Here is an 18,927-nt window from a genome sequence, read left to right on the forward strand (position 1 = left end):
AAAATCTAGTTAAAAATTATGCTTTTTTTTGGGAACTATGATTTTTAATCTCCCAGATACAAATTTCCAGGGAAGCTAGTTGGATAAATTAAACAAGGGGCATCTGCACTTGGTGGCTTTAAAAATGATAAAAATAAATAGAACATTGCGGCTCTCACATTCTGTATTTGGGAGGCAACCAACTACAACAGGCATTATTAAAGTAATCTTCTAACATTTAAAACTTTCAAGCCTCTTCACTCGAGCATGATCGCAGGATCGCAGGATCCGGCTGGTTAGTCAGTGCTCCTCTCTTAGCCATGCATAATAAAAATTATTTCCGAGTGCGGTACGATCTTTGAAGCATGGACCAAAATCGGGGGTGGTGGAGACACGTTTGGTTCCAGAAAAGTATCAGTGGTCAACAGCACTTCTTATTGAGACTGGAGGTTCTTCCACTGTGCCTCTGGATATTAAGTCATGGTTTAAGAATAAAACAATGACAGTTATATCATCATGAAAATGGCGTCGGACTTTCTTGTCAATTTTCCGAAGATCTGAATATCTCATTTCTCTTTTTCTTGCAGCTTCTTGGAGAGCAGTCTTTACAAGCCTTTTGGCACTTCCCTATATTAAGAGAAATAGTCAGAACTAGAGATCAAGAATGGAATAATAATCACGTTAAAACACAAATATGAATAAAGCATCATATACCAGCAAATGTTTGAAACTTTATGTCCATGTCATTGCATTGATTGTGGCTCAAAACAACTATGCTTATTTTTCCATTTTCTTTTTTCCCTTAGTTGCAAATTAAAAAGACAAGTGTTTATCCTTAAGTTCATATTTCCTTGGATGGGTGGTCTTCAGAAAGAGTTGTTCAAAAGATTCTATTAACTCATTCTAGATCCCATAAACTCAAGTAAGCACAATCATCATCAACCTCTTGCCATCAGATAAATTATGGCAGCAAGGAATAAAGAATAACAATTTCAAGAATATTGAAATGTTTAGGTTTTCGTCCGAGTATCCAGTAAAAAATTCAAATACTTCATATATTGTACTAATAGTTTAAGTTCATTTGATGTCTACATCAAGGCATCAAGGTAGGAATGAAATCGTGAAACAAATGAGCACGCAAATGCGAGTTACTAAACACGAATAAAATGAAAGGCCAGAATCCTACCGCATGTGGATGCTTGTGGACAATCTCAACAGCTTTTTCATTACTCAAGTGTTCCCATAGACCATCAGATGCAAATATAAGGAAAGAATCATTTGGATGGAGAGGGTGAGAAAGAATAGTCGGATTGGCAGACAAGATAGGCATGTGCATTGGTTCAGGAAGTCTGAATTTTGCATTAATTGGCTCCCTGTTAAACTGTGCATGTTTCATATATACGTCACCAATAGATTTCGATACCTGCACTAAATACAATAAAGGAGTTATTCACAAGAAATGCCCATTTAAGAAAAAACAAAATTATGAAAGTTTGCAGAGAAGCATTTCAGAGCCCAAAAATCCTTTCCCCCAAAAAATAAAATGGGGGCATTAGTCAAGTTAACGCCAATACAGAGCTAAGCTAACAGATAAATCAGAAGCTGGATCCTATGGGCAGAGGCTAGCAATGCTCGGACTAAACACTACTTGCTTAAATCTTTTTTTGAGAGAATACCCAGGAGGCTAGGACTAGTGTCCTTGCACCATTGCCCTGCATGTTGGCTTCAAAATCAACAGGTAACGAAAACAAAAACACCCGTGACAGAACTTTAAGCAGTTATAAATTAATGCACACCTTAATCAATGAGCTCTTACATGAACAATAGCATTTGACAATTACCTGGATAATCCCTTTTACTCTCCAAACTCCATGCTTTAAAACAACAATTTGAGGATCATGTGGGTGCAAATCTTTCAGTTCGTGCCTAATCTCCTCAAGATTTGCATTGTGTTCAGTGGATAACTGAATCGCAGCAACTTCCCCAGTGTTTCCCACTCTCTTCCCCAACACAACACGGGAATCTCCAAGGTTTGCCACAAATAAGGTCCGCTGACATATCACTCCAACCAGACAACATGACCCAACAGTTGCTACATTGGGTCTAGTACTCCACAACTCTGAAACAAGAGCAGTAAACCCTTCCTCTGTTCGGAGAAAAGCATTTCTAATGGTCTCTGCTGTCACAACCCCATCTGACTCTGCTGATATTGCTGCATAAACACAATGCCTAAGATAGCCAACATAAGAGCGGCTCATTCTTCAATAGTCAAACAAGAAACCCAACCCCAAAATCACCCACAAAGAAATAAAAAGAGGAAATGAAAACACTGCATTACATGAGTGTCCCCAAAAAAAAAAAAAATTAAATAAATTCTAAAGGGCTCAAAGTCTATTAAGCAAATTATTGGTGTTAGTATAAATTCAATTCCCATAGTCATTGTATGCAAAGATACTATGTGATCCAAACTCAATGACCAATCAAAATCACAACTTTAACAAAAGCACACGAAAAAGTGAAAGAAGAAAAAAGCACGAAAAATGAACCAGAAAACATCACGGTTGACAATTCAAATCCACAAATTAACAAGCACATATTATCCACGAAACGTGGCAAATTCAAAACCACGCCAATCAAAACCAAAAAAAAAAAAAAAAAAAAAAAAGCATACATATTTAAGAAGAATGTGAGAGCTTTCGCTAGAGATTGGGAGGGTCGGGGATCACGAACCTTGGAAATGTCTGAATAAATTGTCGCAAACGTATCGAGCAGCCTCGGGGCCACCATGGCCATCATAAACGCCGACGAAGGTTCCAAAGGGTCCAGACTCGATCTGACTCTGGTCCTCGAGCACCTGGTTGGCTTGAACCACGGCCATGGAGAAATCGCCCCACGCGTACTTTCCGAAATCTCGGAACCAAAGCAAGCTATCTTTGCCATCTCGTCCACCGCCTCGGAAATTTGCACCGACAATTCCGACAGAGTCGAGTCCCTCACCGTTGCCTCGCCCAAACGGCCTCCAGCACAGAGAGAGCAGATTCATCAATGCCTGAAGCATCCCACATCTCTCAAAAACCCTAACCCTAAACCCAAAGACCCTGGAGGACTCCGAATTTGGGGGAAGAGGCTGGGAGGGGAACCCTAGGTCTTAATGGAATTGGGGTCGGGGAAGGTATAGATAGATAGGGGAAAGGCGGTGCGTAGGTTAGGGGATTGGGCTTAGGTTAAGAGGGGATGCGTATGTTAGCGAAAAGTGATGGGAGGGTTGTGTTCGGTGGTAGAGGAACAGGGAAGGCCTCGTTCTCGGCTGTCTTGTGGGCAGAAGATGGTGTGGGGAAGCATTTTGTTGGGTGTCACCCTTCAATGTCTTTTTCATTTTTTATTAATTTTTTTTTTAAAAAAAATACGCTAAGTATATGTCCCTCTTCTTTGTTTTTTTACTTCTCAATTTTGGTTATAAAGGTGTTAAGGCTTGGGAAGAGGATGATAAAATCAAACTCATATTGGATAAGCGGTAATCTAATATTTATAGTATGATTGTGAATATGAATCAAAATGTCTACAACTAATAATGTGTCCCTCAAAACATTAAACGAACAAAATTGCATTAAGAAACTATTTAAATGATTAAAAATATTTTTAAAACTTCCTCACATTCATATTCCTACTCTAAAAGTTTTATATAGTTTTTAGGAAGATACGAATGAAGTATGTTTAAGGTTTCAGTTTTCACATATATCTTCTCTTTCAAAAGAGGAAATAATAATTATTTTTTTTTTGTTTGTTGGGAAAAATGGGATTAGTGTATGTTTTTTTTTTTTTTCCCTCAATTGTTTATGCGATCTCTTTTTTTTTTTTTCCTTGTGAATTGTTTTTGTGATCAGTTGCCGGGCTTCTTCCAGGGACCGTATAGTACAAATCCAGCCCAACAGATTGGATTTAAGCCCATCATAATTACAATTGTACAACTATGAACGTGATGCATGGCTTAGTGCGCAGGGCACTCAAAATTTCAGCTTCAACTCATCAAAGAAGAAAGAAACAAGACATCTTGTTGCTGTGGATTTTCAAGTGGGGTCGGGTGATTTAACCCAGAAAATCGTCATCGGCTTTCCCTCTCTATTGGTCTAACTGTGGCAGAATAGGGAACATGATAACCAATTTTAAGCTCCACCATTTATAATGTTCCAAAAAAAAACTAGCGTGCTTTGGTTATTCTAAATTTCTAGATAGGAATTTTGCAAGTTGCAAGTAGCAACAAACGCACAACATAGCCATGAGGAAAATGGGTCCGATTGGATGACATTTACGGTAGCAAAGTGTCAATCAGAAACAAAATCTGCCGGATCATCAGTTCGTTGTGGCCGGAGGGATATACATTTCTAATGTGGCTTGCTTGTTTGGTCTGGTATCCATGGGAGCCCCTATCTTCTAGCATGTTAGATTTTTACCAAAATATGAGACACTACTAGGCCCGCTGTCATTTCCTGCACAACAGACCAAGCTTTTATACATGTAGTGTACATATATCTTGCAGACTTGCAGTCAACTTGGTCCCAAATCTTTTCTTGCAGTACACATCAAGGCCAAAAAACTTTCATTCGATCTATAAGCTTCTACCAATCCAAAGTTGTACATGAGAGTTGCAGAATCCCATATTGGTTTGTTTGTGTTTGGAGAATCTCTGATCCTGCAATAAAAAATCATAGAGTAGGGCAAAAAAAAAAAAAAAAGACTTAAGGAGAAAACTGGATTGATAATGCATGCAGCTTGTTTCCAGGTTTGGGTTGATGATCCCGGTCTCTTCGGTTTCAGATGTTAAAAACACAAATACGTCGATGCCAATCAATTAGCAAAAGATAAAGATAAAAAGTAGTATAATTTGGCAAATGCTTGATTAATTATGAAATGGCAAAAATCTTGAAAGAGAATAAGATCCGTGCTAACATTTGAAATGAAACATCCATTTGTTATTACCTTGACTAATATAAATTTCTTGTTTCATTTTGTTCATTCATAAGTCTATATGGCTCCCCTCCTCCTAACGTAATCTCTAAGACCCTTCCTATCGCCAAATCTAGATTTTCTTTGTCCCTCAATGGTAATCTTTCTTTGGATGATGATGGCATAACACTTCTCTCTGATCTGATGTCCTAAGAATGTAACAGTGTCTGCTCGCTCTTCAATTCTTCATAACACTGACATACACGTCGAAATTCGTCAATGCAAACTCAGAGACGGCTCCTTTCTTGGTTTGCAAGTAATAGGATTCTGAACTCAATTGGGAAGCTAGCATATCGTAAATTCTTGTGCATTTCCGGTGCAAGACGTGGTGGTCAACAATTGGGTTGGTTCAAATGGTTATGATATACAAAGCAGATACCAAATTGATCCTTCTACAAGTCCCTGAGTTAAACTCTTATGCTCTCATCCTTGCCGTAATAGAAGGCAGCTTTCGGTCGGCGATTCATCCAGGGGAGAACAAATACGTCATTCCATGCGTTTAGAGTAGCTCCACAGAAGTAAAAAGGCCTTCTGTTAAGACCTTTGCGGAAAATGCACACCCTCCACCAAAAGAATTTTTTTATCATAGATGATATGGATGGCAAAGCATAAACATGGAACATGAAAACCCAACTGAGGATTCTAAGGATCTCACTGGTCTTGGGTCACAACAAGTGCTTTGCAGAGGCACTACCAGTTGAAAGAAAATCAGAAGTTCTCCAAGTAACAAGCAGGCACCATGCTGAGACCAGATGCACCCAAATTTGATCCACAAAAGCATGACAAAATGTTTCAAGAAATCGTAGAGTTGGCAAAGCAAAAGAAAAAACTCAAGGAGGAGACTGGGTATTGCTCTAAATTACCAGAGAGATAAACTGCAGAGTATCTAAGAGAAGAGGATGGGCAGTGATTGGATGTCATGTTATAATCAAAACTTTGCTCAATTGGTAAGCTGGTGATGAGAATAGCCAACCCCCTCCTAAACTTTTTCTCATTAAAAATATGGAAAAATTCACTAATAAATGAGTATGTCTAATCTCGTATACTTATCTTAGTTTTTTTTGCTTTTAATATGCTTATGTACGTGTTAATTACGCATTATAATCATCTCCGCAAGCAACTTGTTAAAGATAAGCATACTTAAAAGCCACAAAAAAAAAAAAGGAGACAATAAAGTGGAGAAAAGTTCACGTTTGTTTACGTCCCATTGCATTCAGTATATGTGTGTTTTTAAACTTCAAATTCTAACGTCCTGTACCGGCGTAACTTAACCATCCATCACACCAGCAAACCAAAATTAAAGAAGCCAATCCTAAATCCTAATAATAAATCCCCTATTACTTTTATTTACCCAAAAATACCCCTGAAACCAAACCTAAATCTCGAATGTGTCCCTGCATCTCCCAACCCAATCTCAATCAGCTGCTGCAGCAGCATCAGCAGCCACCCCAGCATTGCCCTTCGTGCCATCGTCATTCTTCTTGTTACTATTCTCATTCTCCTCCCCCTCCTTCGTCTTCTTCTTCGATCCCCCCAATCCCAAAATTGTTTTCAATCTGTCAAACGCCCTTTTCACAATACACTTCCCCCGCGGCTTAGCCGGCGCCGGATAACGAGTCTCCACCTTCAGGTGCTCGAGCAAACCCTCCAAAGAGGCCCCTGTTCGTTGAAATGCCTTGAACAGTTGCGGGTACAACTCCACCATCGACGCCACGAATTTCCGCTTAACCTTCGTAACCGCAACACCAGCATCCTCATCCTTGTATTGTCCCACCACCACGCGCCCGTTCGCGTAGGCCCTGCACGCTCTCAGTATCATGCCCGCTCTCTGCCTATAGAACGCGGCGGTGAAAGCCTTGAAATTCAGCGGCGCCCTCGAGAGCAAATACAGCGTCATTTTGCAAGTCAAAACGAAGACTTTCTCGTTGTAGGCCAGAGACGCCTCACATCCGAACCGGTTCCCGGTTCCCGGTTCGTTGAAGTAGGGCTCCTTGTTGAGAACCAGGCCTTGGATCGACACTAGAACCTGGAGGATCGTCGACTGAGATGGGTCCCACTTCTCCTTCCCCTTTCCTGGCCAGGTGTTCAGCAGGCTGAGGCAGACGTACCCGCTAGCGTAGAGGTTCGGGTTTGGCCTCAGCCCGAAGGAGCGGTAGTGGACCTCGGGCGGGTGGGTCGGGTAATCGGAGGGGAACGCGATGTCGAAGAAGAAAAGGGCGTCGTGGTAGGGCGTGCCGGAGGCTCCGACGACGACGGCTCTGAGCAGGTCGATGCGGGTCTCGTAGGCGCGCACGTAGATGGAGTCCGGGAGGTGCTTCTCCAGAATCTTCCACTCCTGCATGATCTTCTTCTGAACCCGGCCGCCTCCGCCGCAGCCGTTTTTGTTGTTGACGTAGTGGTGGTCCGAGTGGTCCGAAACGACGTCGAATCGCTTGAACACGTTGGGCTTCGACGTCGTCGTCTTTGGCGTCACAGAAGAAGAAGAAGAGGGGGCCATTATCGTTCCGTTCTCTTTCAAGACTCTTTGGTGATTGGACGGATTCTGGACTGTTGTGACTATGCTTTCAAATATATATTTTTTGATGCCACTGTGCTTTCATTCATACCAAAAACAAAATAAAAATAAATAATCAAGGCTGCGGGGCCCACTCGGATTATGGCGTAATAGGCGGTGATTAGAGCTTTTCGTCTGATTTAGGGTAAACAAGTAATGAGTTATTGGTGTAGGAGTAGGACTTGATAATGGATTAGGTTGGGATGGGCTAGTGCCGAGTGACTTGTGGTGAGTGGCTTTGGCTTATACTTTTGTGCGTGTTTTTGACGTGGGGAAGAATTTAAGCAAATTCCTTACAAGTATTGCTTATGTTGTACATTAATTACTACTCCTTAGATACTGATTTCGATCAGGAGATCCTTTACTTCAACATGTAACAAAGTGAGAAACAGTGAAGAAACAAATTTAGAGTTTTAATCAATGACTTGCAATTTGACAATTTCTTGAAATATGCAAAATCTTTGGATGAATCTTCAATCCAAAAGAAAAAGGGGGAACATGGAAAGTAGAAGCAGCCAACTTGGCAAAGAAGAGCGACATCAAACAAAGATTAACGCAATCTTAACAAACTTTTATTTTGTTGTATGACGGGAAATTCTTCAAACTTTTATTTTGTCGTATGACGAGAAATTCTTCAGTGTGACCGTCACACTGCCGCATATTATTACAATTCATTTATATTATAAAATGTGTATTTATTTATTAATATTATATCATAGGGCCCTAAAGCATAAGCTCTGACTTTAACCAAATATTATAATGAGTTTTCTATTGATTGATAAGGGATAAAACATTTACTTTTGGGTTTGGTAATTTGATTTTCTATTGATAAGAGCCTAAAACCCCATAGTTTCTTTAGACACAAGTACATGATAAACACACAAAAAAGATACCAGCATTCCTCAAAGTCAAAATGGTGGATAGTTTTGTTGGTAAAAGGGAGAAAAAACCATTACTCACAACACACTAAAATTAAACAATGCCTTCATATCTTATTAATTATTTTTCACCAGTGAGCCTCTTTAGCATGTTCGTATACTCTCTCTTGTTCCATGACACGTTGTCATCATGTGCGTTTTTGACCACCAGAGGCTTATTTGGTTGAGTGCCTGCGGCCATTTTGACCTATTAATAGGAACCAGTAAATAGAGTCATCACCAGCATTGATTTTTCATCAGTGACACTGTAAAGCAAAGGCAAATCTCTAGTGTTATAGTAAATTATGTTTGCAGACGCAAATCACTAATAAGATCATATCGCTCTTTATTACAATAAAAACAAATCCATCAAGTAGGGGTAAGTTTGCCAAATTATCAGGGCAGTGAGCCCGCTCCTTTGCACTCTAGTTCGAATTCTCAACGCCGGAAAAAACCCATCATAATTGGTACCATTCCTTCATTTCATATCTTGTTTCACATCTGAATTCTAATTTGTATGACAGCTCAAAGTAGCAACTACTAAATTATTAAGGGTGAGCAAGAGCCGAGAAGACTTCCATTACCATTAACCGACAGACTTCACAGAACAACAGAACGTCCTAATTTGGACACTGACGACATAACAAAGTGACAGGAAATGGAACTCATTACTTCTGGACTTCAATAGAGCTGATAAAACTCAAACAAAATTTCTAATTGTAATTTGAACGAAGGAAAATGTGTTATTAACCAGAGTTGCATGTATGCCCAATAACTTAAACAGCTCAACATGTCGATTGCTGGCCACCTGAGGGGCAAATTAAGCTCATTCCTACCTTTGCGATTTCGAGAGCTTAACATAACATTCTTGTGCTTACAGCAGTAAATTCTACAACTTGGAAGAAGGCTTTTTTGAACCCCGACCTGTTATAAACTCTTGCATCTTCTTAAACTGCTCTTTGGTCATTCCACTGTAATAGTCATGACCCCTCTCCTGAAAATAACAATCACATATATACTCTGTCATAAAGAAGAAGAAGAGCAGCCACTGCAGAAACACTTACATGAAACGGGAAAGTGCAGCACTTACAGCCAGTGCTGTCCCCGTTTCATACAAGTTTTTATGCTAAACAACATGATCAATAGCTGGGTCAAATGGTCAAAATGTCAAAATCATCTCAGTATATGCTCAAGCCAAATGGTCAAAATCATCTGAGATTTTGAATTGGAATTTATGGCTACCTTTTCTAGTGCAAGAGCATGGCCCAGGTCCAGTTTAAGCCCGTCATTAATAACAGCCTTGTACCTCAACACCAGGTCCTGGTTATTTTTCGCAATGGCCTCAGCTATTTCACGAGCTTTCTTCAGCAACTCACCCCCTTCAACAACATGGTTCACGAACCCCAACCTTTCACCCAGCTCCGCCGTCAAAGGCGTCGCTGTCAGCGACACTTCCCGCGCTTTGTTGGCCCCTATAATCCTCGAAAGCTTCTGAGACAAACCCCATGACGGAAATATCCCAAACCTGTTAAAAAACAGTTAAAAGATTTCGGATCGGATCGGATCGGGTCGTACCAATTCTGATGGGTCTGGATCCAAAATCAAAAATGAAATCCGATAAACTTATAGACCTGGCATGAGTGTCCACGAATTTAGCTCCTTTTGCGGCGACGATTATATCACAAGCGAGCGCGATTTCGAACCCGGCAGTGACCGCGAACCCATTAATGGCTCCGATGATGGGCTTTCGGCACCGCTCCATTTGCGCCACCGTGTCGGTCTCCACGTCCTTCACGTCCCCTTTGAAAACGTCCTCCGCGGCCGTGAGATCGACTCCGGAGCAAAAGGCGCGACCCGACCCGGATAGAATGATGACCCGGACCGACTCGTCTTGACTGAGGGCCTTGAAGGCTTTGGCGAGGTCTATAATCATGGGCCGGGTCAGCGAATTAAGCGACTTGGGACGGTTGATCGTCACGAATGCGATTCCGTTGGGTTCGCGGTTTACGAGTATGAGATTTTCCGGCGAGGATTGGTGGCTGGCCATCTTGGGAGCCAAGACGTCGACGTTTTAGCAGAAAATGATCAACTTCGATTTGGGATTGGATTGGAAGGGACTAGATGAGAACGGATATTTGAATGCGTCGTTTCTGCGTTGGAATGCGTTGATGGGGTTATCGGTGACGTTCAGGTGCCACTTGCCGCCAGGATAAAACTGACTGTTGCATGTGGGGTTGGGGTACGGTGGTCCCACCACATAATGGAGCATGGTCTTCACAGGTATGAAAATAAAATCACAGGCTTCATAGGCCTGAATATTGCATTAAAGGCCCAGCCCAACTGTGCTTTTATTATCATGTGGCGTATTTTCAGGGAGCCTAGCTTAGTGAAAAATCATTTTGACTTGTCGACCATTAGTTTTAGGTTTGAACTCTTATAACACTTTGTTAGTGTATAAGAGCATCCACAATAATGTTATATATCTCTTAGCTAAAATTTAGCTAAAAATATAAGAAAGCTATTTTAAGAGCTCTCTAAAAAATTTCAACTCCAACCATATTTCTTAATTTGGAGAGTCATAAATGATATAACTCTTTTTTGATTGGTCCATCTCAATTAAAAAATAAAATAAAAAATAGTTAGCATTAAATAAAGGTTTGAAATATTCATTAAATAAAGCAGCATTAAATTATAAGAAGCCACTATGAGTCTTTTCTCTCTATTTAGATTTAGGAGCTCCTAGAGGACTCCTTATTTTAGGAAGTGGATAGGGAGCATGGTTGGAGTTGTATTTTTACAATTCCTCCCTAAAATTTGTTTAAGGAGGTGGTTTAGGGAGCCCATTGTGGATGCTCTAAGAAACTCTCTTCTCTCTTGTAGTTTAGACTATCATTTGTGTTGAAAAAATAATAATTCAAACTAATAGTGGACGTGATTGACATGCCACAGATTTTAAAGGTTACAAGAAAAGAGGAAATTTGAACTCGTGATCTCTTTTAACATTGGGAAGAGAAGTAATACTGGACTAATAGCTAGTTGAGGACTCAACACCTTGTTTATTTGTTGAAGTTACTAAATGAAAAAAGGCTGTAATGAAATTCCAAAGCCTTGAATGGTTTTTGGTTAAATAAAGGCATAATGAAAGCTTATTACACTACCACTAATCAATAATTAGCAGGCTCTTCTGGGCATGCCTTACAAGATTAAGATTGATTAAGTTGCACAACATTCATTGGTGAAATATCATTAGTGTCACCATACAAGAGACGCCTTGCTATGATCACGTTAGCAGCATCGGATGGATGGTAGGGGTCCCAGAATATATACTTGGATCTGTCCCTACAAACTTTGGATGGAGGACCGCATGGAATCAAACCCCCAAACCGCCCAGCAACATAGCAGCATGCAGAATTTGCATTTTCAAAACCTGCAGTTAACAAAACATAAACATAATCACTTTCATTTTAATTACAATTCTAAGATCAACTCATATAGCTAGAATGAATTAAATTTAAATCTCACCATATGATATGTGGTTCTGGATAATGTCATCTACGATACGATAAACATCTGCATAAACAAATTTGGACCCCTCAAGATTGGTGCTAAGCTCCTTCACAAGGCTCTTCAACTGGATGTTGAACAATCGTGCTAACCGATTCGGTTTTTCGACGCAGAAATCTCCTGCAGCTAGAGTTGTTTCCCTCTCGAAAGGTATGCACCCAGTAGGTCCTACATTTGTCACAATAATTTTCCTTGCACCCAAATTGTACAGCCTCTGCAAGCATCATGGATTTGCTCATAAGAACAATCACAACATACAAAGAAGAAAAAATAGAGAGACAAAAAAAAGAACATTAACTGTAAGTTGCAGCCTGTATCTTGAAATCAAAATGGCCACAAACACTTCTGGAGATATCAACTTCTGCTCAGGAATTGAGATAACCGGCGCCAAGTAGTTGTTGATGAAATCGTTGGAACCCATTGTTACAGAGAAGAGAGCCCTGCTGAATAGCTTCAAAGCTGCAGGAAGGCCAATCCTGGAGACAATGTCTTGCCTGGTATTAGCAAAGTTATCTATCTGTGCATCCAAGTTTATTCGACCCACCTAACGATCACATGAGATTTTTCATCACATCAAGGCACACAATAGTATCAATTTATTTGAAGTATCAAAGCTCCATTTGTAAGCTTACAAATATTTTTCCTGTGTCATTAAGAATTCCACCTCCACCTGAAGCATAATTGACACCCTGCAGAATTCGAGGTCCAGTTGTTGAGGGAGACAAGTAAGGAGGAGGAAAAACTTTAAAACCCAGCTGCTGACCTGTTGAGGCTAAAATTAATCAGCCATCTTTGTTTGTTGAATCTGTGAAAGAAGAAGAAGCATTCAGTTGGGAAAATGAAGAACTTGCCTATAATGTCAACAATTGTTCTCCCATTTGTGTATCGTCCCGTTGGCTTTCCGAAATCAATTCCATTGGGGACATAGTTGGCCTTGGAGAGTGACACAATGTAGTTGTTGTTTCCCACATCAACCAGAGAATCCCCAAACACAAAATTGGCAGGAACATCTTGTGCCAAGCATATTTTCCAAAGTACAAAAGAAATTGTTGATATTTGGAAAACAAGGCCAAGGCTAATGGTTGCTCTATCTGATAGGCCACCCATTACAAAAAGAATGTAAGGAAACAATGCAGAATATCAGATCAGACCTTGTTAATATTACTTGGCCACTTTATTTCACAGCCGTAAGGAGGCAACAACAGCTATTCAGATTTGAAAGAATGTGACAAATCTTAAAAAAACAGCAGCGCCTAGCTAGAAGTGAGATGTTTCTGATTTATCAAATAAAAACTTTGAATTTGGTGTAGGAAAGCAACATATAACGGTACTTTTTGCCCATTCCTATCTTCCATTTAGATAATCAGAGTATAAACAGCATTAGTGAGAGGGATTAGTTTCAGGCGCTGCTAAGTGTTAGTGTATAAGCATTGAGCTAATTTGAGCTCAGTGTTAATTAGCCTAGTATTTCATTGTGTATTCACTTTGTCTTAGAAAATGACAAGTGTACGGCTGAGATGCAATATTATGTGTGTGCATCCAGCTAAGGCTAACGGTCATGTACTTCATGCTTTGTGTGTGTGCGTGATTGAATAGAGAAAACAGAATATACATATCCTTGGTCTCTGACTTAGAAAGTAAGCATAGCAGTTTTTACAGATTTTCTCTCCTTCTATTATTCCTCTCACTCCTCTCTCTGATAAATCATCTAGAATACTAGCAAACACTCTCAAAACTTTAACACTAAGTTCGAGTACTTTGATCACCAGCTGTTTTCTTCACCAGAAAATTACCCAAGAAGATTAACCCAGTTTTGATATTGTGATCATGATGATTAAGACTTTAAGTAGGAGAAGAGTTTAGGGTAATAAAACATACCCTTTTTAAGTTTTTATGCATGGAGCACCTTTGTTTGTAAAATTTTCAAAGCATGGCATAAGGTGAAGTATACAACATTGATTGCCCTGCAAATTCAGCGACAACCCCACGTGAGGAGAAATCTGGTTTAGAGTTTCAAGTGGCCAAAAGAAGCAGATTCAAGTGGCTAACAGTTGCAACCCAAATGTAGATTCCGTGCACTGCATGAAAAGTAAAAAGACTAGGACGTCTTTTCTTTCTTTCTTCAACTACCAACGAACCTAAAGGCCTGAGGAGGCCTGTACAAATTTGAAACCAGTAAGTAACCTATCGTATGGACGAAATTTAACGCAGTAGAGTAAACCATTCTGCTTATAATTTCTAATTCCTCAAATAGCAACCCCAACCAAAACTTACAGCTAGAGCACTAAATCTTTTTGTTCTTGCGTGCACGACAGGCAACAAGGAAAAACCATTCAGCTAGCCTTTATCGCTGCAAGAGGCTTGCGCCTAATAAGGTGGTCTTAAGTTCCACAGAAGAAAGTCTTGAAATTCTTCAAAACCCACTCACACATGCAGCTTGGATTAGGTTCCATATAATTTATCTCATGAAAATGGTCAAATATGTGGAAAAGGATTAAAGTACTAAAGATATTAATGTGTTTCTTCCCATACATAAATACATATATGTTTTATGGACAAGACATTTATTCTTTATTAAAAGACGAACTGTCAATATAATATTAATAAAACTTTGATATTATTATCGATAATATATGAATAACAAAACATACCGATACAAAACTCGTCATGTAACAAAGGAACGGATGTGCTAGCTGCACAAATAATATGTTTGTACTGTAGTTAATTGAGTTTGACCTCAAGTGCTAATTTGAGTCTTGAAATTAAAGTCGAAAAAAGCTTCATCTGACATAGCCCAGGGTGATAATATCCCCCTAAACATTATATCGTTAGAGCCAATTACAACTGCATAAATTGCTTTTCTCAACAATTTCTGAGCTGCAGGAATGCCAATCCTCGACAGTTGTCCCATGATTACTGAATTGCATGTCAAAATTGATTCGATTATTCACATAATTTTGGCTTATAAATGGAACTTCATGGGATTTTAAAAAGGAAACAAATAAACAAGAAACTTCATGAGGAGAAATCTTCCTTAGCACAAAACACTTACAAATTAAGATAAAGCCACTGGAATTGAAAATTCCAGCGGCACAGGAAGCATAATTAACAACCTTTTTCTTTTCTTTTCTTTTCTTTTTGGTAGGAGGCCTTATGTAATATATTAAACTTTTTAAATCTATAGGAAACTTGTGGCCTAAATCTCTATGCCAGGAACAGCTCGATTTGTTCCATATTCTAAGTTCTAACACATGTTTTCAGTACCTATTAGCTAGATTAACTTAATTAAATTTGCGGGACCACCACAAGCAGAAGATCAGATTTTGAACTTTAATTATTCAGTAAATTTTGAACTTTAATTATTCAGTAAATGGCATGGAAAGGCTTATAAGGAGTTGGGTTACTCCGCTCATTGCCAATTGATTTTGGGGTGGAACTTCAACTTCTTTCATGGTATATATCAGAACGGATTGAAGGTAAAAATGTCTCACATTGGAAAGTTGAGAAACCTAACAAGGGCTTACAAGATATTGAGTTACTTCCTCAATTGTCAATTAGTTTTGGAGTGGAACCTCAACTTCCTTTAGAAATGCCATTAAATATTCATAGCAAAGTTTGATATATAGGTTTAAAGACTGAGAACCAATAATTATTTCGGAGGTGCTACCAAAGAGGGTGGAAGACCAACAAAACAGAGCTACACTGGAATTAATCATCCTGGGCCTAGATGACACAGCGCAAGAAGGCTTGAAATTCTTCAAAACCCACTCACATGCAGCTTGGATTCCATAATTTATTTCATCAATGAACCATCTTGTTTTTTTTGAATTACAAACAGGGTCGTCCTACATTATATTCAGCTCATTTCAGGTTCATAGATTGCTAGCTCAAGATTGCACAAGCTGTCTCAAATTCATAGGTGACATATAAGTTAAGTCGCCATCCATAACATGCCTCGTTGCAACAACACAAGCAGCATCCGTCAAGTGAAATGGATCCCAGAATACATACTTTGATCTGTTGGGACAAACTTTAGATAAAGGATTGCAGGGTACCAGTCCCCCTCGGCTCCCGGCAAACGTGCAGCATGCAGAAGTTGCAACCTTAAATCCTATCAAACAAAACAGAGGTTACTAATATTGTAGTTGTTACATGACTAACTGCAAATCATAGAATATACAGTCCATATGAAGCATAATTTTGGGTGAGATCTTGCAATATTCGATAAATATCTGCATAAACAAATTTTGCCCTTTGAAGCTCTATGTTAAGCTCTGCAAGCATGCCCTTCAACTTCTTGTTGTATATATGGGCCATCTTATTTAGCATACGAGCACAACTTCCCTTCTCAACTGGATGTATGTCTTTCTCAAATGGGATACACCCAACAAGTGCAACGTTGCTCACCATAATCTTTCTAGCATCCAAGTTGTAGAGTGTCTGCAAAGGAATTTTCTTAGTGTGTGTGGTTCTAACTTTTTTATTGCAGCCAACATATGTAAGTCTTAAAGAAGGAAATTTAACCGTAAGTGCTGATTTGAGTCTTGAAATCAAGAAATCCATATAATCTTCTTCTGACATAGCCATGGGTTCAAACTCCTTGAACATTATGTCGTTAGAGCCAATTACAACCACATAAATTGCTTTTCTCAATAATTTCTGAGCTGCTGGAATGCCAATCCTCGACATGATAGCTTGCGCAGTTTTCCCATGGTTACTGATTTGCGTGTCGAAATTGATTCGATCACCCTACATAGACATACATATAAATACGTAATTCTTCAGACTCATGCATGATGCATGCATTGCAGATAGATATATGTCATTAATTAGCATTCCAAAAAGAAAATAGCTAACGACCGGAAAGTTTTGCATATGAAGTTCATTAGAAGTTTGGAATTAAGACTAGCTAGCTTCCCTAAATCCAAAGGAGGTTAGTTTAGCAGAAAACTTACAAAGAGAAATCCAGTGAAATTGGAAATTCCAGAGCCAGAGGAAGCATAATTGACACCTTGTAGAAGATTGTCTCCAGCAGCAGTTGCAGCCAAGTAAGGTGGAGTAAAATTTTTCAAACCCATTTCCTGTTCTGTCATAAGAAAATAAGAAAATTGTAAAAACTTTGCGTCCATACTCGAATACGTTTCTGCAAACAGTATATATATATTAAGTTGGCAGACTTGAATTCCCAAAGAGAAAGAGGCAGCTATATATGTATATGTATATACGTAGTCTTATGAATGATTGAATGTCCATCGAAACGTTACTTACGAATAATGTCAACAACTATTCTCCCATTGGAAAATCGTCCTGTTGGGTTATTCCCAAAATCAAGTCCATGAGGGAGAAAATTTGCCCTAGCTACGGTTCGAAGGTGGTGGTTGTTTCCCCACATCAACCAAGGAATCGCCAAAAGTGAAAACAGCAGGAACATTATTTTGGGTTGAGCAGCTAACCAACAAAAACAAGTAAACTACAAAAATTTGGAATATAATTATCCCCATTAATTTTAAGATAGAAATAATAATAACCTTTCTTTCTTTTTTACAAGGGGGTTGTTATCCTTATATACAACTTTCCGTATCTGTGGGAAACTTTGTGCCTAACTGGTCTATGAAATTCCCTCTTAGTATATATTGGTTGAATTTGTGCCTAACTCTCTCTAGACCGGCAGGCCACAGTTGGATTTGTTATGTTTGCCTCTATTATGATCCACATTGCCGGTGATATTGGAATGCCATTATGTCTAAGCTAAGTTTCATGGGAGCATTTTTGCTCACTATTTTAACTCAAGGTGTAGCCTCACCACCCCCGTAAAAACTTAACATATGTCTATAAGTCTAACTATAGTTAACATTTTGTTTTTTATTTTCTTATGACATTATTATGAGAGAGAAAAACATAACTATGCTTTTAATAAAATTTAAAATAAAACATAATTATTATAAATAAATAAATAAATAAACCCGCCACCCACCAAACCAACCTATTCAGCCACTCCACCCACCCCCACCGGTGGCAACCCCCTTTCCTTCTTGCCGCCGAAAACCCCCTTTCCTCTCATTGATGTCATATAGGACCTCCACGACGGTCTCGGCAAAAGGTTGGTCATTGATGACTGCTTCTTGGGATCTTCAAACCCTGGCAGACTCAACGAGCTTCATGGATTCGGTGATTTTCTGGGTACTCTTTATAGAATAAATTTGGACTCGGAGTTCACCCAGACTTGGGCGTGAGATTTGGGGCAAAAGGGTTTTAGGATTTTGGAGATAGAAAATGGAGGTTTTGCAGAGACCCACATGATTGTATTGGACAAAGCCATTGGCTTTTGTTGGGTTTTGCAGAGATTGAGTGAATTCATATCTCTGTAAAATACCTAACTGGTTATTGAGCAAATTCAAATCTCTGCAAAATATCTAATTAGTTAGTGGTTGGTTGAACCTTTATTAAAGCATCAAAATTGAAATTTTATTTTGGTAATTAGGTCTCTGTGAACCCATTCTGTTGGTGGATGTCTGCTCCATAATCAGGAGGTAATTTTATTGAGGTTACTTGGAGATAGAGGGTAGAGCTGAGCATAAGTTTTAGATTCGTCAGAGCCTTGAAAAGAAATAAAATGAATGTTTACATAGGGCGGAAAGGTGGCCTCGCATAGGGAGGGGAGGTAGGTGCTCGTTGTTGGGTTTTTGTTTTTGTTTTTTTAATAATTAGTTTTAAATTTTTAATTTTATTAAAGAACTATTATTTTTTTTATCTGTCATAATAATGTTATAAAAAAATATATAAAACAAAAGGTTAACTATAGTTAGACTTATAGACGTGTGTCAAGTTTTTAAGATGGTGGTAAAGCTATACTTTTGGTTAAAGTGGTGAGCAAAAATGCTCCCAAGTTTCATAGGTTCCAAGAAAAAG

General features: G+C 39.1%; 4 protein-coding genes and 1 pseudogene across 4 annotated transcripts; all 5 read right to left on the reverse strand.

The window, feature by feature from the left end:
* Positions 1 to 84: 84 nt before the first annotated feature.
* LOC117616286 (probable protein phosphatase 2C 42) lies at positions 85 to 3,343 on the reverse strand. Its single transcript, XM_034345547.1, has 4 exons — positions 2,710 to 3,343; positions 1,821 to 2,191; positions 1,166 to 1,402; positions 85 to 606 (listed from the first exon to the last, which is right to left on the reverse strand). Exons 1-4 carry the CDS (start codon positions 3,035 to 3,037, stop codon positions 394 to 396), a joined length of 1,149 nt encoding a protein of 382 aa, XP_034201438.1. The 5' UTR covers positions 3,038 to 3,343; the 3' UTR covers positions 85 to 393.
* A 2,816-nt stretch (positions 3,344 to 6,159) lies between these two features.
* LOC117616288 (putative ubiquitin-conjugating enzyme E2 39) lies at positions 6,160 to 7,779 on the reverse strand. Its single transcript, XM_034345549.1, has one exon. It carries the CDS (start codon positions 7,478 to 7,480, stop codon positions 6,398 to 6,400), a length of 1,083 nt encoding a protein of 360 aa, XP_034201440.1. The 5' UTR covers positions 7,481 to 7,779; the 3' UTR covers positions 6,160 to 6,397.
* A 1,360-nt stretch (positions 7,780 to 9,139) lies between these two features.
* Positions 9,140 to 10,714, reverse strand: LOC117616290 (probable enoyl-CoA hydratase 1, peroxisomal). Its single transcript, XM_034345550.1, has 3 exons — positions 10,086 to 10,714; positions 9,697 to 9,979; positions 9,140 to 9,448 (listed from the first exon to the last, which is right to left on the reverse strand). The coding sequence occupies exons 1-3, from the start codon at positions 10,499 to 10,501 to the stop codon at positions 9,344 to 9,346; spliced, it is 804 nt and encodes a 267-aa protein (XP_034201441.1). The 5' UTR covers positions 10,502 to 10,714; the 3' UTR covers positions 9,140 to 9,343.
* A 766-nt stretch (positions 10,715 to 11,480) lies between these two features.
* Positions 11,481 to 13,257, reverse strand: LOC117616287 (GDSL esterase/lipase At4g16230-like). Its single transcript, XM_034345548.1, has 5 exons — positions 12,870 to 13,257; positions 12,651 to 12,781; positions 12,317 to 12,562; positions 11,977 to 12,232; positions 11,481 to 11,881 (listed from the first exon to the last, which is right to left on the reverse strand). The coding sequence occupies exons 1-5, from the start codon at positions 13,123 to 13,125 to the stop codon at positions 11,658 to 11,660; spliced, it is 1,113 nt and encodes a 370-aa protein (XP_034201439.1). The 5' UTR covers positions 13,126 to 13,257; the 3' UTR covers positions 11,481 to 11,657.
* A 2,503-nt stretch (positions 13,258 to 15,760) lies between these two features.
* LOC117616289 lies at positions 15,761 to 17,519 on the reverse strand (annotated as a pseudogene).
* Between the last annotated feature and the right edge of the window lie 1,408 nt (positions 17,520 to 18,927).

Source organism: Prunus dulcis, chromosome 1 (assembly GCF_902201215.1).
Source record: "Prunus dulcis chromosome 1, ALMONDv2, whole genome shotgun sequence".
Classification (NCBI taxonomy): domain Eukaryota; kingdom Viridiplantae; phylum Streptophyta; class Magnoliopsida; order Rosales; family Rosaceae; genus Prunus; species Prunus dulcis.